Source organism: Lampetra planeri, chromosome 43, assembly GCF_965212315.1.
Source record: "Lampetra planeri chromosome 43, kcLamPlan1.2.h2, whole genome shotgun sequence".
Classification (NCBI taxonomy): domain Eukaryota; kingdom Metazoa; phylum Chordata; class Hyperoartia; order Petromyzontiformes; family Petromyzontidae; genus Lampetra; species Lampetra planeri.
Window position 1 is genome coordinate 2,240,621 of NC_136149.1, and position 16,067 is coordinate 2,256,687.

Genomic DNA, 16,067 nt, shown 5'->3' on the forward strand with positions numbered 1-16,067 from the left:
ACCTGTTCAGAGTGCGGATTGCATGTCTATCATTGTCAAGAGACCCCATCAGAGACCCGGCTGCGAATCTATTATTCTCTTGAGATTTCAACATGGACCAATCTTGTTTGTTTATCGCCATCGAGAAACCCCATCATAGAGCGGTCGGTTAGCCTTTCATTAGTGAGTGATATGTGAATCGGTCCTGAGCCCTGACAAACAACAACCGGCACGAACCGGCGTGGTGAAGTATGGTCAAACAACCTCCACATCTCTGTGGGGCTCATCGGATTCATCCAGTAAAAATATTCTGATTCTGACAACGAACAAAACGTGTAGTGGCCTTTTGCCCACAAAGCGGATAGACGGGCTGAAAATGACAAATATTATTTTGACGACCATCACTATTCTTGCACACAATAAACAAAATAAGTGGGCACGCGCATGGATGTGTGTGTAAGATAACCCTGCCGATCTCGTCAAGGAGCATAAGTGTTCTGATAATAACCAATCTCCGGTCATCCTCGCAGCAACGCTTTTGGCTGGCCATCGAACAAAGACGCGCGCTTTCGGATGCGCTTCTGCGGCCATCTGGAATGTTCTTCCTTCCGATATTAGGAAGCCACTGGAGCTATGCACATTTAATCTCGATTCAAAACACACATCTTTTTTAAATTGATTATTTATTTAGTTTGTTGTACTCGCACCCCTCCCCCGCACCTCCGATTGGCCTGGTTGGCTACGTACGGTGCGAAAGAAGTTCAACGCACACATTCACACGCACGCAGCACGCTCACCGTGAAGCTGTTGTTGACGTTCTTGGTGCTGCTCTCCGCCACGCTTGCGTCCGTCAGCTCCACTTCGTCAAAAATCAACGACTGCCGGCGTCCGCGTCGACCCGGCGGGGCGCAAGAGGAGGCGACGACGTCGCGCGTAGGGGGTTGAGTGACGACGGGAACAGAGGAGGGAGTCACACGAAGGGAGGGAGGCGGCAAGAGAGTGAGGGGGGGGTTAGCCAGAGTGGGCTGTAAGTGTTGCTTTCTGATAACCAATCTCCCTTGACAATCCATGAGGGCACTTCCTCGGAAAAAAAGAGAGCTATTTATTAATTAAATTGTTCGTGCTCGTTTGGAGAAGTAAACAGTTCCCTTGAGAAGGGGCAGGCGGCTTTATGGACGAGACACAGTTTTGCACGAGCTATTAATTTATTTTATTTAAGACCAGGTGAAAGTCCATTGGAGGCGGCAGCAGTGGCGCAGTGGTTATCGCGCCGCGTTATGAAAATAAAGGGCAAATCTCGCGACACCACTGGAGCCCTCTCGTGGGGCCATACGACTTCTGCTTTGGTGGCGAGATGTTAACTACCTCGCCTCGTATACAGGAGGATGGTGGGTTCAATCCCGACCCCGACGTCTGTATATTTGAAGTTTGCATGTTCTTCCCGTGGTCGCGTGGATTTTTCTCCGGGTCTTCCAGTTTTTCCCTCCACATTTAGAACCAACGTCACGTGTTCAGAGTTATTTGGCTGCAATGCATTTCCACACGATGATAAGCCACTTCGTTGAGCTATCGTTCGTGGCCAGGTCGCTTCTGAAAAATATCTAAAAATATCTACGCAGCTCAGTGGGGCCATGCGTGGTAAAATAAAAAAAAAACTTTAGTTTCATTTGTGGGATTGACAATGGAAGGAAGTGATTGTGTGAACTGCTGGCCAGAAAGTAAAAACAAATTGGGGTCGGCTACGGGGCTATCGTTTTGCACCTCAGTGGCCGCCAATCTATTCCGCCACATCCCTTCCGCACACTCCGTGGGTGCCACGGAGCGTAATGTGGAAACTGTTCATTTTTGCCGAGAACCGACAACCGCATGCAACCAGCGCCCTCCCACGGCTGAGCACAGGGCAGGGGGGGCAGGTGCCGCAGTAGTAACGAGCGCTCCCTCGTTATTCGCGAGGGATACGTTCCGGAGATGCTCGCAAATATCATGTTTCCCCGGATAATGGTATTGGCCTACGAACCATAAATAAGTACGTGAGCTTTGAAATACATGAAAATTATCACAACACGAAAAAATTGGTTACAATAAACATGAAGTTAATACAAATAAATGTTGAAGTATGAAATAATCGTTTCTAAATGAACTTACCTTAAATTATGATGATAATGCTGCGCAGGAGAAGGATGCAGCATCTCGTCACTTTATCTCATCACGTTCTCGCATCACATTCTCATCACTTTCTCTCATCACTTTCTCTCCCTCTCTCGATGCAGTCGTTCCGAGTTCCAGATGCAATTAGCGCACGGTCAAAATCGCGTATATAGCAAGTTCGTCAATAACAAGGGAATTAACTGTAGTGAGGGTTTTTGTATTCATCTCAAGAAATCCTTGCTGAATTTTCTCTTTATTTGGCAAAAAAAATCCAAAACAATTGGGCTGTCAAGTGATGAACATCTCTCTCTCGCAGGGGAGGGGGGTGGGCAAGGCAAAGCGCAGCACTCCGAGTAACTTGAAGGAAACCTCGGAAGCGGCTGCGCGAGCCCTTTTCCGAGCGAACGGCGAGCTCTCACCTTTGTGTCCTTAGCGTAGTAGAGTGTGCGGGCGCGCAGCTTGAAGTACCTTCTCCTCCAGCGCTGGAACGAGCTCGTTTGCTTCATCAGAAATCCCTCCCGTACACTTAACTGCAGCGTTTGCACACAAACAAAAAAACATCACCCCCCCCCCACGTAGCCATTAGCAGATTGTTTGGGCAAATGCTGTTCACGAGCCCCTATTAAAGCCGGCACGGTACACGAGGACGTTTGGCCACCTTTGTCTCTCCACTGGTGATGTTTACACCCGGCGCTAGGTACCCGCTGAAGGCTGCGTTAACAAAGGGGAGGGGGGGGGGGCCCAGGCGTGGTTCATTCATATCATTCACCAGAAATGAAAGTCAGGTTACGGCGTTCGTAGTGCAGTGCACTAACCACAACGCCACCGCTTATGCACGTGCACACACAAACAAGCCCACACACGCAAGGCCACGTAACAGAAGCCGCCATTTGCCATTAAGTGGCAATGATGTCAACATGGTGTTCATGCCAGGCTAGGTGCACTTTCAGGCCATGTGCAGTGTCGAAGGCCACGAGCAGAAAATTACTGCACTTCATCTGCTAAATATGCTGCTCGTTTTTGAGAGCACGTACACACACAAAAACAAAGATCCCCTGTATAGCCTTAACGGATTGTTGGGGCAAGTGCTGTTAGCGAGCACCTATGAAGGCCGGAACGGCACACGAGGGGGTGGGTGGCCAGCACCACGCCCGGCCGCCTTTGTCTCCCTAGTGGCGACGTTTACACACCGCACCGGGTACTCATTTGAGGCGGAGTTACACACACACACATCCACAGGGGAGGGTAGTTCAGAGGGCAATTTAGGACTTGGAGCTGCAGCAGCGCACACACCTGCCTGCAAACAATCAAAACTATGCACACGTGAACGAGTAAATGTGTAACTCACAAAAAGGCGATGTCGGAATGACATGCAACAGGTGGTGGCTACGGGAATTGTAATGTTACAAGACACACCGCACTTATCTGCATTGCCAAATTTATCCCAGTAGTACGGCTCATCATCAGCAGCCATGACCCATCCACTGTTGGATGAAGGCCATCTCTCCCGGTAATGCGAGGAAAAATTAACCGGGGTGAACGGAAGAGCAGTGCGTGGTGAGGAGTGTGTGTTGTGGGGTGTGTAATGACAGGTATGTGAGTGGAAGGGTGTGTGGTGAGGAGTGGGTGGGATATATGGTGAGTATTGGCAAGATGTGTGGTGAGGTGTGGTAGTGTGTGTGGTAGGGTGTGTGGTGAGGAATGGCAGATGCGTGGTGAGGAATGGCAGATGCGTGGTGACGAGTGTCAGGGTGTGAGGTGCGAGTGTGCTGTGCCCACACGTGCATACACACGTCGGCACATACACGCGCAAACACCGAGTGCACACACGTGCGCGTGTATCACATCTGAAGTCAAAGCGCGTAAAAACACTCGCCCAGGCTGACTGGCCACTTGCAGACACCAAACGAGCAGTCATCATGGAGCAGCGTGCGGATAACACTCTAAAACCACTCTCTGTGAAATTTAATCCATCATTTTTGCCGTATTTGCTGGGTAGGTCGATAGATATCAGCCCCAGAGGCAGTCGGCTGCTCTCAATTCCTCTCGCAGGCTTGACGATGGCGCGGCACAGATACTCCATGGCGTGATCGTGATAACTCTAAGCTCAATTGATAACTTTAGACGACATCATATTTGCTTACTTGTATTTCAATGCTGTCTGTTGTTTCCCGAGGCCGATTTAGCTGTATTATTTTAGCTTCAAATGTGTATATTATAATACAGTTGCTCTTTTCTAATTAGTTGTTTACTTGTCGTTGTTTTCCGAATACTCTTGGCTGTCACATATCGCACATTGCAATTACTTTTCGTTTTTGCCATTGTATCTTTGGTTTTATTTTTCGTTGTCGTATTGTTTTAGTGGGTTTTTTTGTGCCGTCTGCAGCTGCAATTATTTTTTTGTTTATTTCCCATTGTCGTAGGCCAGGGTAGAATTCTGCTCGTAGGTTTTCTATTAATCAATGAGCGAGAGTTTGTATATCCGTAACTGCCACGTCTAAATTCGATCAATTGCACGTGCTTTCTCATTTTCCGTTTCCGAGTGAAATTCAACATTGTTGCGGCAGATGCGGTCTCCCAATGTCGAACAATGCTGAACAAAAGTAGTGAATGACGAACACATCGCCCTATCGCGGGTAATTATGACAATATTTCCTGTGCCGATCCTCGGATATGCTTCGGCTGTTCTTGATCTCCTCTGGCTCGTTCCCGAGCTGTGAGCCGTTCTTGTTCCCGAGCTCCTCCCAGGTCGTTCCATTGGCTGTTCTGGTGCCATTCTCAGCCAGTTCTTAGGCCAGCAGATCACTGTGCCTAGGCCATTCCTCAAGTTAGCAGAGCTCATTTCCAAGCGCCCATGGAAACGGGGCATTAGGCTTGTGCTAAGGAGGCATTAAGTGGCCGCGGGAGGGACGATGAATAATTACGCGTCGCACAGCTAGTCCCGGCTTGATGGTGACTCTGGATTATAATCGGCACCATGCAGGCCTTTGTTTCGTACCCAATTATCGCTCTCCAACCGCACTCGATGGCGGGGGGGGGGAGGACCCCCTTTTGGGGGCTCACGGGAGCCTCCGTGGGAGCGTTGGAGAACAATGATTGATGCCGGTTGTACGAGGGACCTTTAATGCGAGTTAATTGGTGTCTGGGAGGAGGGATATTAGTGTCGCGTCCGCGTTGAGAGGCGACGAAAATAGAAAAGCTCTGTTTTGGTCGCCGTAATTGGGTCAATTGCCGCGCGGGATCACTTTAGGGGAGCAGAGAGTTGTTCACGTTACGTATGCGTCGTGTCACGAGCAATTAATCATTGTAATTAATGTAGTGAGCATGCGCCTAAAGAAGACCGCTACAAATCAGTGAATGGTGCATACTCTTAGTTGTGGATCGGACACGTGCGTGTGGTCATTCACGTAAGAAAATGTAACAACCATTGAAAAGTTGCGCGTAGAATGTGGAGAGACGCATGCTTGGAATGACACTGAAAGACAGGAAGCACGCATAGATAAGAGAACATCATAGAGTGCATGAATAGTAAGCGAGGTTTGGCGGGACAAGGCTTAGCTTCAAGGGATGATGGCCAGTGGTCGAGACTAAATTTTGGAATATCGGCCAAAGGAGGGAATATGCCTAAGATAAGCACGCGGTATGGAGATGGAGCGATTAAATAAGGCAATGTGCAGGTTATAGGTGAAGTGAGGGGTGTTGATTGCGAGGGAAGGCCTTCTTCATCCAGCAGATGATAGAGCACGGCTGATGATGATGGTTCAGCCCCTTCACAGTTCAATGGACTGTCAGGATTTGATTTCAAAAATCTAATTTTTTTTGCCCCATTCTGTCTGTGTATATTTTTTTACCCTCCATCGGAAACAATTTACATGAGCATATAGTTTGCATCAACATCATCATCACCATGACCGGCCATCGTCTATCCACTGCTGGGTGAAGGCACCCCAATTTCATCGCCATCCTTCATGGGCATGCGATGGCCACGTTCCATCTCGCCGCTCCTTTGTGTGAAATGATCTCATCGCCCCATCTGCGAAGTGATCATTTCTCTCGGGAGTTCTACAAAATATCATTTGCATAGCCTGCAAATCGCTTGTGCAAACCCTGCAACCACCATGCTGACGTGTTTGACTTATGCAAATGATGCAACAACGGGGGGGGGGGTTGCAGAGTTTCGGGTTTCCGTAAACCCTGCAACAACAACTCCATCCTGCACGCACTCTCCGATCCAGCAAAAGAGGTTCTTATATCGTACGTAGATATGTAATGTTAAACTTATTTCACACCGCAAGTAGCCAACCGTTCTAATTGAAGGCCCCCTGGAGGTCACTACCCTGGAGGTCACTATTTCTCTACTGCAGCCCCAATCATCTGCAGCTCCCTTCCCACAGCCATCCGCCCTGTAGACTCCCTGCCCAAGTCCAGGCTCAAGACCTTCCTCTTTTCCTCTATGACAGCTGACTGGACATACAACATACATTGTGTTGTATGTACACTGTAGGTGGATCGGGGGAAAAACAAGTTTGTCGATGCATGACACGATGCTTGCATTGTGAGCTTAGGCAGCTAGGCGGTTCTGGGTCAGAGCACGGAGCCATCATCGCCGAGACCCAAGGTTAGAATCCGGGTTTTCGTCCGCCTGTGGTGATGGTGTCAGCTTGGTCACTGGTGACTGCACAAATGCACATCAAATAAATGCCGGATTTGCACTTAACCAGGAAAAAAATGCCATCTCCGATATATAAAAAAGTCAGTTTGACTGCCGTGTGAGGAACATCTCTACAGCACTGCACATGGGAAGTAAAAGACACCAGTGTGGGTGGTTATGTGGCCATGTGGCTGATGGGATGTGTGAAACAAAGCATTCATGTGAAGGGTCTGATACGTGAAGGCGGCATAACGTCTGCTTATTTATATTGTTATTTATATTCTCCATGACGACGCTGCTGATTATCTTCAGCTCTCGTCTCAAGTAAAGTTCATACATTAATGTATTTAACTTTCATATTGACAGATGGGTTTTAGACTTCGGGGTTAATGTCTTATTTGCATGGGTCAGAGAGATGGACTTCAGCAAAGCACACAGAAAGGAAGCTTGTGAAGTTTGAGTATTGGATATACGAGGAAGATGCAAAGGATATCAGGGCAGGCCAGGGTAGCAACCTGAAAGCCCAGAAACGAATTGTCAATGTAAATCAGGAACATGAGGCTGTTATGGGTGGGACACGTGTGCAGGATGGAGGCAAGGATACAAGACAGGCATTGCAGCGCGGTGAGCGAACAAGGGGGAGAGACACTTTAAGGTGGTGGTGATGAGACCAAGGGAGGTCATCGAAGGTTGGGCCGTCTGCTATTTAACAGTTGTGTTTATATCGGTCGTGTGCGGGGAACAGTGGTGCAGTGGTCGGTGCACTGTGCCAGTATTTTTAATTTACCGCCGCAACTAACAACAGTAAGAAGTGGTAACTGAACCTGTCATGGGCCTCCACTGGGTCAACTCAGCCTTCAATTGTCTACTTTGAGAGCAGTGCTTGAACATTAAACACTGGGGAGACAGGAGGCGAACGGGCGGGCGGTCCAGGCCACACCAGCTCCTCGTGCACCGTACTGGCTTGAATGGGTGCTCGCAAACAACACTTCCCCAAAACAGTCCATGCAAGCTACGTGGGGGATCTGTCTCTGTAGTGTATGAACAAGTTCAGGGGGGAAGTGAGGGCTCACCCCGAATACTCTCACACCGAGGAAGCCTTCTTCTTACAACTCCGCTCCGCTCTCGAGCCCTCCCCCGCGCCCTCCCAAACACATAACTCTCTTTTGTGAGTCTAATTTTAACCTTGCTTCTATTTTAAGCAGGAAGCACACAAAGCAGACTAATGTTTGAACTGTGACCATAGCAACGTGCCACGAAAAAAAGCAGACATGCCGGCTAACAACAGGCAACGGTTTGACACCCAGACGCGGTGGTGATGACAAAGGCCGTATTCTAGGCACCCGTTGTTTGAAGTGTGGCCGGATTCTCCCTATGCTGGATGCAGGCGAAGGCACGAGTGACTTTGGGAGTTAATATTTTCCAAAATCAGATACATATGGGCAGTTCCACAAATTGAAGAACTTATCTGCTCTACCATTTAGAATAGACCGGCACACAACAGCATCTTCCTTTCAGAAATCATAAAACGTACAGGCAGGCTTCTCACTTGTTGGAACAAAATTGAGAGAAAAAGACAAAACACACCACTTGTTGGATTGCCATCTCGGGCCACCTCCAATTACAGCAGCATTGCGAACCAAAATGAGATTTACAGTGATACTTTATGCAAATACAATTATGCAGGTGTGCCAAAGATTAAACTACAATTACACGGTGATCACAATTAATTCAAAAATTTTATATTTTCTAAACGGTCACCTGGTCAATTCAATGTAACTTTGTTGATTTCTGCACCTGAGAATCATTTTCACGAATTCCTTCAATGGGGATTTATCCCCTTTCTTTGATGTAAACGTCGCGATTACGGAAGAGCGTTTTTGAGATGCAATGGTACGGATTGAACTACATAAAATAAAATTATGATAACAATTAGGCCCGGATATGTTGGGCATGTGATAAACGCCTGTGTCAGGCACGCTTCTCCAAACCCTGCCTCCAAAGCGTTATGTTTTAAGGCACCATTTTATCACCCCGAGAACTCACGACCTACCCAGCAGCCCCCCCTTCCCACCCAACGACGGAACAGCTTACCGCGACTGCCGTCAGAGGCGCGTGCATTGCCTTACTTAGCATATGCACAGGAAGGATTCTGGAAGAGGTGGCCAGCGGCGGCAAAGAAGGTCGCAAAGACTGGAGTGCGAGAGAGAAAGCGGGCTTACGGAAAGCGATTGCAGGCGAGGTGCGGCAGATAAGGCGGCTGTTTTGTAAGCAGAGTAAATTGAGGCCAGTGTCAATTTGCGCTCCGTGATCGTTTCATCACGGTCGACCGGTCAATCCCTCCTACGGCACCCAGCGGGCCCCCGACTCAATTCATCTCCACGGGCTCTCACTGTCCGTGTCGGTGCGCGCACGAGTGTGCGCGTGGGGAGCGGTGGTGCAGCAGTTAGCGCGCCGCGTTAACAAACTTGGTTGCCCCGGGTTCAATTCGCGCTCACGGCCAACACTGGTGACAATTATCTGAACTGGTGCTGGGCCTCCCCTAGGTTTACTCGGCATCAAATGAGTACCTAGTGTAGTGTGCAAATGTCGCCACGAGGGAGACAAAGGCGGCCGGGCCACCCACCCCCTCGTGTGCAGTGACGGCCTTCATAGGTGCTACTCGCTAACAGCACTTCCCCCAACAGTCTGTTGAGGCTATACGGGGATGTTTGTCTTTGTTTGTACACGCACGCGCGTGTATGTATGTGTGTGTATGTGTGTGTGTGAGTGTTTGTGTGGGAGAGACCACATCCTTCCCTGCAGGCGTTGAGCGGCACTCATCCCTGCAGTTGGTCCTCAGCCAGCAGCGGAGATGCCATGTGTCAGATGCCGGGCTTCTCCATAACATTAGGTTAATCATAAGTGTCATTCCTTTGAGATGATGATGATGATTATTGTGTCAATCCTATAACAAATATGACTGTAATGTTTAAAAAATATCCATCCTACGTAGTGGCCATATTTAGGGGCAGTGAAAAATAGAAAATGTAGTTTTCAGATTTCTCTAATCATAAGCACAGACAATGACGTGAGAAATCCTAAACATTGTGTACATTCAGTTGAAGACGTATCATAACTCTGGGAAAAAATAAGGAAGACATTTGATGTTCGAAAGTTAAGATTTTAGGGGTGGTCAGCACCACTCTTAAGTCAATTGTAACCAGTAGCAATTCATAACATGACATAGTTAATGACAAAATGTATTATTTGTAACGTTCATAAGAAGATTAATACTTTATATAATCAATATTAATAACATACAGACCAGTTGAATTGGACGGAGTGATGATAATCATGATGGTCATACTCTTTGGTTCTTTCGGTAAAGTCACGTAGGTATAAAATAAAATAAATCACGACGTTTCGGGCGCAACACAAGCGTCCGTCATCAGATGGTCATGTTGAACGGGTTTGTCTTCCTGGCTGCAGATTGGCTGACACAGTGGGCGTGATGATGTAATCCCTAGCAACAGCATCTATGCAAGCGAGGGCTGCGATCTCATTTGGACACCAGTATTTATATTCACTTGGGATTCATAACCTTTTATAACATTTGGACCCTAGTATAATCTTAGCCTGCCTGACTAAAAGCAACTTTAGGGCATTTTCTGAACTTAGGCCCACGAGTCTATCAGGTGCGGGTACAACCTGGATTCCCACCCTAGGAGCCAATGCTCGAATTTTGAGACCGAGTGAAATGCAACATTACCGAAGAGTAATTTTGATCAACACTGTAAAGTCATTTACTTACTTATGGAGTATGGATGTATGTTGAACGTAGCCAACCATGCTAAACGGAGGTGCGGAGTGTACATCAATTACAGCTTGAACTACTATACAAAAGCTAAGTTTCTCAATGAATCTCACAAAAAATAAAATAAAAAAACTACACTCGCGTTAAGCAGGACACAATACCTAGTGATCCCCCATGGGCCACGAGGATCACGTGACCACTCCGATCCCACTCCACATCACGCGAACTCAAGTGGTGCAACCCGCTACGCACATGATTACCAATTAAATTTAAATGTCACTGCGCGACGATTATCTTTTTGTTTCGCTTATTTTTACAATGAAAAAACCGCTCCGCGTACAGCTTCTCTGCAGCACTCCCAGCATCTCAGCAGTGGCGGCTCAATACTGCGGCTCGTAATCGGCCTCCCAAGCCACCCGGGCCACACGAGGGATACCGCCAGGGGTTTTCAAAAGCCGAGTCGCCACCACACGCTCCCTCTCGCAGGCGGATATTGGCTGGTGGGTGGGCCAGGGCATGTTTGTGCATAAACCAGCGCGGCGTGGCATTACGCGTACTTTGATGTCTGTCGAGCCGAGTGAGATGAAGGCCGTGAGGCGTCATGGGACCCCATTGCTTGATTCCACATTACCGCGCTGGCGACCTTCACCCAACCTCTGATTAGCACGGTTGGCTACGTACGGTGCAAACGAAGATCAACATACATACAGGCATACATACCAAAGTTTTGAGTCAGCGGTCAAGATAAAGAGGTCAACATGACCAATGCCAACGACAACCATGACCCCCCCCCCTCTTTGCAGCAGCTTTCTTCCATCTACTAAAATCCACAGATCTCAACAAGGCCTGTTCTTCATCTCGGTTGCCAACCTGTGAGTGACACCCCAATGCCTCTCTTGGTAATCTTCCCTCCTCCACCCTGGACACATGTCACACCCATCCCAACCTTGAACTGATTCTAACCACACATTTTTCCTGTCACATTCAATTCCAAACTTCCAAGTTGTTTATTCTACTCTGCCATACATTTACCAGCATATTTTTTTTTATACATGTATGTTGATTGAGACACGGTGCTGGGAGACTTACTTTTGGAAAAGTAATCGTTTTATGATTAGTGGAGGTTTTTGAAGACATGTCAAATGTTTCTCTTCTCAGCAGAGTCCCCAAACTTATACCTGCATTCCAAATTCCGAAGTTGCTTATCTTACGATTCTCATTCTCGTCTGCTGCCACATTCTGGAACTACCGTCCACCTGCCGGATTTCCATGCCAGCAACTGTCTGCCTCTATTCAATACCTCCCTATTCTTCTCGCTACCTATGATCAACTGCATCTGTTGAAAAACTATCTCAGCACTGTCCGTGCAATTGCGCGGGATGCACATCCAGGATGGTGGGAGGGGGATTTAGGCATGGCATCAGTTCACACGAACCCAGCTCAACGCCGTGGGATGCGGGTGATATCACCCGTGCACCAGTCAGCCAAGCAGCCAGCGAGCAAAACTTTTTTTCCCATGTAGTATGATATGCCCCCTGTCTCAACACAATATTGTATTATGGACATCTCTGGGTATGAATGTCTTTTTAAATGGTTCAATTATTCGTTCCCATTCAGGATCACCATTCGATGCTGTATTTTTCTACATTACAGTACTGTATAGTGAATGCAGCGGCCGCTAGTGGCTACAGTGGTTACGTGCACCCATGCAATAGTAAATAGAATATATCTATTCTGACACACACAATTTGAATGTGTGCATCTAAACCTTTGGAGTCAATGTATGTAATTGAATCACAGCATCGTTATCCCTCTACATGCTCACACAGTCGTCCAGGTCGTCCACCTTGACCTCCTTCTCAAGCCCCCTGTATTATGCACATGCACAGCCCTTTTCTCAACCCACCGTAGAGGTCGCAATGATTATTTCACCAATAATTCAACGCACTGGTCAACGCCGGTTTTCTGAAGGATAGATATGGGGGGGAAGTAGTGCAGTACAACAAAGAGATTGTGTTGCACTCCCCTCTGCCGTCCACCAGGAAGCCTCCAAGCGAGGCCCCGACAAAGCTGCCTAACTTAAGATCGACTACGTTCATAGTCTCATTTATTACTATGGCTTTGGGAAGACGTCAGTATGTCACAGTTCCACATTATACAGCAGTGGGGTGTTAAAGCAGGCGGAGGAAAAGTGTTATACACGGCAAGGTTGGCAAGGAAACAATTCGCAGTGAGGCAACAAGAGGCAAGTAACACGAGTGGTCGGCACACAGATGGGGGGATTAACGTGAGCAACTTCAGAAGAGCACTGGACCTAGCAACACCTGTAGAAGAGGCAAAGAGAAGCAAGAGAGAGGCATTGATGAGTGAGGAGAGGGAGAGAGACAGGGTGATGTCATCAATAAGGCAAACAGCTCTCCTCACCTGTATGGCAGTAATCTTCTGTCCGCAAGAGGAAGTACAATACAGTACATTTTATTTATAAAGGGGCTACGAATGCTGCCTCCGGTTAGCACGCTTGGTTATGTGTGGTACGAAAGATGTTCAACATACATACACCCAACTCTTGATGTCGTTGAATGGATTACCAGACTCAAACACAGTTATAATATTTTGTCAATCGTTCTTCAGATGCCATACAAGTGTCTCTACTCACATGTATGAGTTTTCTTCTGGAGTTTGAGTTATTCAATCTTGATTTGAAGCTTTCGTGACTGCAGGAATCCATACTCTTTGGTTCTTTCTTTGGATAAAGTCACGTAGACTTTTTTTTTATACGTACGCGACTTTACCGAAAGAACAAAAGACTTTCGAGTTATTCACTTCTGGACACTGGTTTTTGTCCCACAAAATAACCTAAACAAGAATTTGGCCAAATATCTCAAAACAAGACCATCCAAAAAAAAGCCTTGAGACCGAGTGAGGCTCTATTAGGTGAAGATTTCGATCGTTGCAAAGATGTGTTACTTTAGATGCTGCAGCAAACGAGTCGAAGTGCCTCCCTCCAACGAGCAGCACTATTCTCTATTGGAGGTTTCGATGCAAACTCCCCATTCCTATGACAAGTACCAGTCCCTCCAGAATACAAAGCATGCTTAGAAGAACGGCTTATAATAGATAACAATCAAGTGATGTAGTGTTCACAAATCTCTTCAATGTTTGGTTTCAGCTTTAAATAAGCCTCACACACATTTTTCACGGTCTTGTGATTTTAATCACATTTAGTATTGAATGCTAAATCCCCTGGGTTTCAAATTGATTTTTTTTCTGCTCTGATACATTTCGTTATATCACAGGGCACAATATAAAGTATATTTATTATTACAATGGTCCACAGAAAGATCTGTCATCACTACAGCATAGTACTTGTGAGATTTCTTAAAGTGACCTCTTATCCAGACACTAGGGGCGCTGTAGTTGCCCACGTCGCCCGATACCACGTAGCAAGAGGTTTATGGAATGCCAATAAAACTGATATTTTTAAGTCTCTGAGAAGAATTTTTTGCCGAATAATGTGTTGCCCAAATGTATGTATGTTGAACTTCTATCGCACCGTACGTAGCCAACCGTGATAATCGGAGGTGCAGACGGGAAGGACAACTAAACACAAAAAGCAGTTCCAAAAAAAAAGTGCGTAGCTCCAGTGGCTTCCTAATATCGAAAAGGAAGAGCGTTCCAGACGGCCGCAGAAGCACATTCGAAAGCGTGCGCTTCGGTAACCGTCTTTGTTCGAAAACATAAGTAGTGATCTTCAAAAAGTCCTCTCTCACGAGACTCCAGTTTGAGCGTGCACCTTCCTCGACTCTATTAGTGGCAACTGTTGGTGTGCGAAGCCTTGGAGGTTCTCATTGACTCCGATGTGTCAAGTCTCTCCCCGCACATCTCAACTCTGAAGGATCTCATAGCTCCATCTACGCAACATCTCAGACATTCACCCTTTCCTTACCGCAGTTGCCACCCAGAAGCCTCATCCATGCACTTTGTCACAAATACCAAATCGATTAAACAAATAACTTTTTATTTTACCAGGTAATGGCCACTGAGATATAAAAAGAAAAACTATTTTTTACAGAAGCAACCTGACCACAAATGATAGCTCAACGAAGTGGCTTATTATCACGCGGGCATTTATTGCTGCCAAATACTCTAAACGCAAGTTGATTCTAAATGTGGAGGGGAAAACCCGGAGGGCACGGAGGAAAATCCAAGCGAACACGGGGAGAGCGAATAAGCAAACTGCAAATATACAGCAGCAGGCGTCAGGGACGGGATGGAACCCACGACCTCCTGTATACAAGGTGAGGTAGTTAAGATCTCGTCACAGTGGTGCCCTAGCTGCAAGGCTCTGATCGACTGCCTCCTAATATCCATCATCTCCAAACTCGAGAAAATTCAGAATTCCGCTGCCGAACATCTCAGACGCCACCAGTAAATGAGACCACATTCCCCAAGAACAAAATTCAAGATTGAAGTCACCTGCTCTCAATAGAATCGCCCCTGTCGAGCCCTACCCATCCCATTTCACTTCTACACATATCCCCCCCCTCTCCCCATGCACACTCTGCTCCAAGCAACCTGTAAGAATGCCCGGTCAGCCTCTCTCCTCTGCTCTCTCTCTCTCCCATGGTCTCAAACTCAATTCCTTCATTCAGTCCGCGCCTGTCGACTACCTTTCCCCTGTTCAAGTCCATGTTCAATATCATTCCTGTTCCTCTGCGTGCCACCGACTCGCCTCAGTCTATAAACCGATCCATAAACGAGTTTATGGTTCTTAATGTAAAGCCTTTTTAAGTGCCATGTATGTGTAAGGCGATCATATCTGGGTGCGTACGGTACGTGTGTCAATGTAAGGCTCTGGGTCTCTATATAAAACAAGTATTTGCAAGTGTTTACAAGGCCATGTCTATGTAATGTTCCGCTGCTCTATGCAAGTCTGTACAAATCAATGACTATGTTGCTCTATGGGTCTCTATGCAAGTCTGTGGGACTTTAAATAACGGTCTTCGAAAGCATTCAAACAAAACTTACGCTAAAAACTACTCATTCCTCTAAAACACGGCAAGTTGTAGGTCAACGCAACGACGTGGAACACATTTTACGAAACATTTGTCAACAAAATTATAAATCCTTATGCTATCTCGACAGCCCGCAGAGACGCCGGGGACACCGGTCTTGCCTGGTATTGCTACGGGGATCCTGCGCTAGGCCGCCGGCGCGACCGGACAGCCGTGCAGAGGGTGAGACCGCAAAAGCGGGGTGGGAAAAATCCGCGGAATGGCGAACGTCGTCTCACCTTGCAGCGGATCTGTCCGGACGTGGATACTTTCCGCTTCATTTTGGCGCCGCCATCGTGGTCAGTGTCGCTGTCCGACGATTCGTCGAGGCCCAGTTGCGGTGGCGGCGGCGGCAGCGGCGGCAGCGGCGCGGGGAGCGGGAAACCCGGGTCGGCTCCAGCCGCCATGTTTGTTTCAGCGCACGCGGAGGGGAGGGGGG

At 47.5% G+C, this 16,067-nt stretch overlaps 1 protein-coding gene across 3 annotated transcripts in view; it reads right to left on the reverse strand.

The window, feature by feature from the left end:
• LOC144732576 (diacylglycerol kinase delta-like) overlaps positions 1–16,051 on the reverse strand; it is a 69,278-nt gene extending 53,227 nt beyond the window's left edge. For all 3 annotated transcript variants that reach the window (XM_078614018.1, XM_078614017.1, XM_078614022.1), the window contains exons 1-3: positions 15,868–16,051; positions 2,547–2,657; positions 777–857 (exon numbers count right to left, since the gene is read on the reverse strand). In XM_078614018.1, the coding sequence (XP_078470144.1) occupies positions 777–857; positions 2,547–2,657; positions 15,868–16,035 (360 nt within the window). In that variant the 5' untranslated portion in view covers positions 16,036–16,051. The remainder of the gene's footprint in view (positions 1–776; positions 858–2,546; positions 2,658–15,867) is intronic.
• Positions 16,052–16,067: the final 16 nt, after the last annotated feature.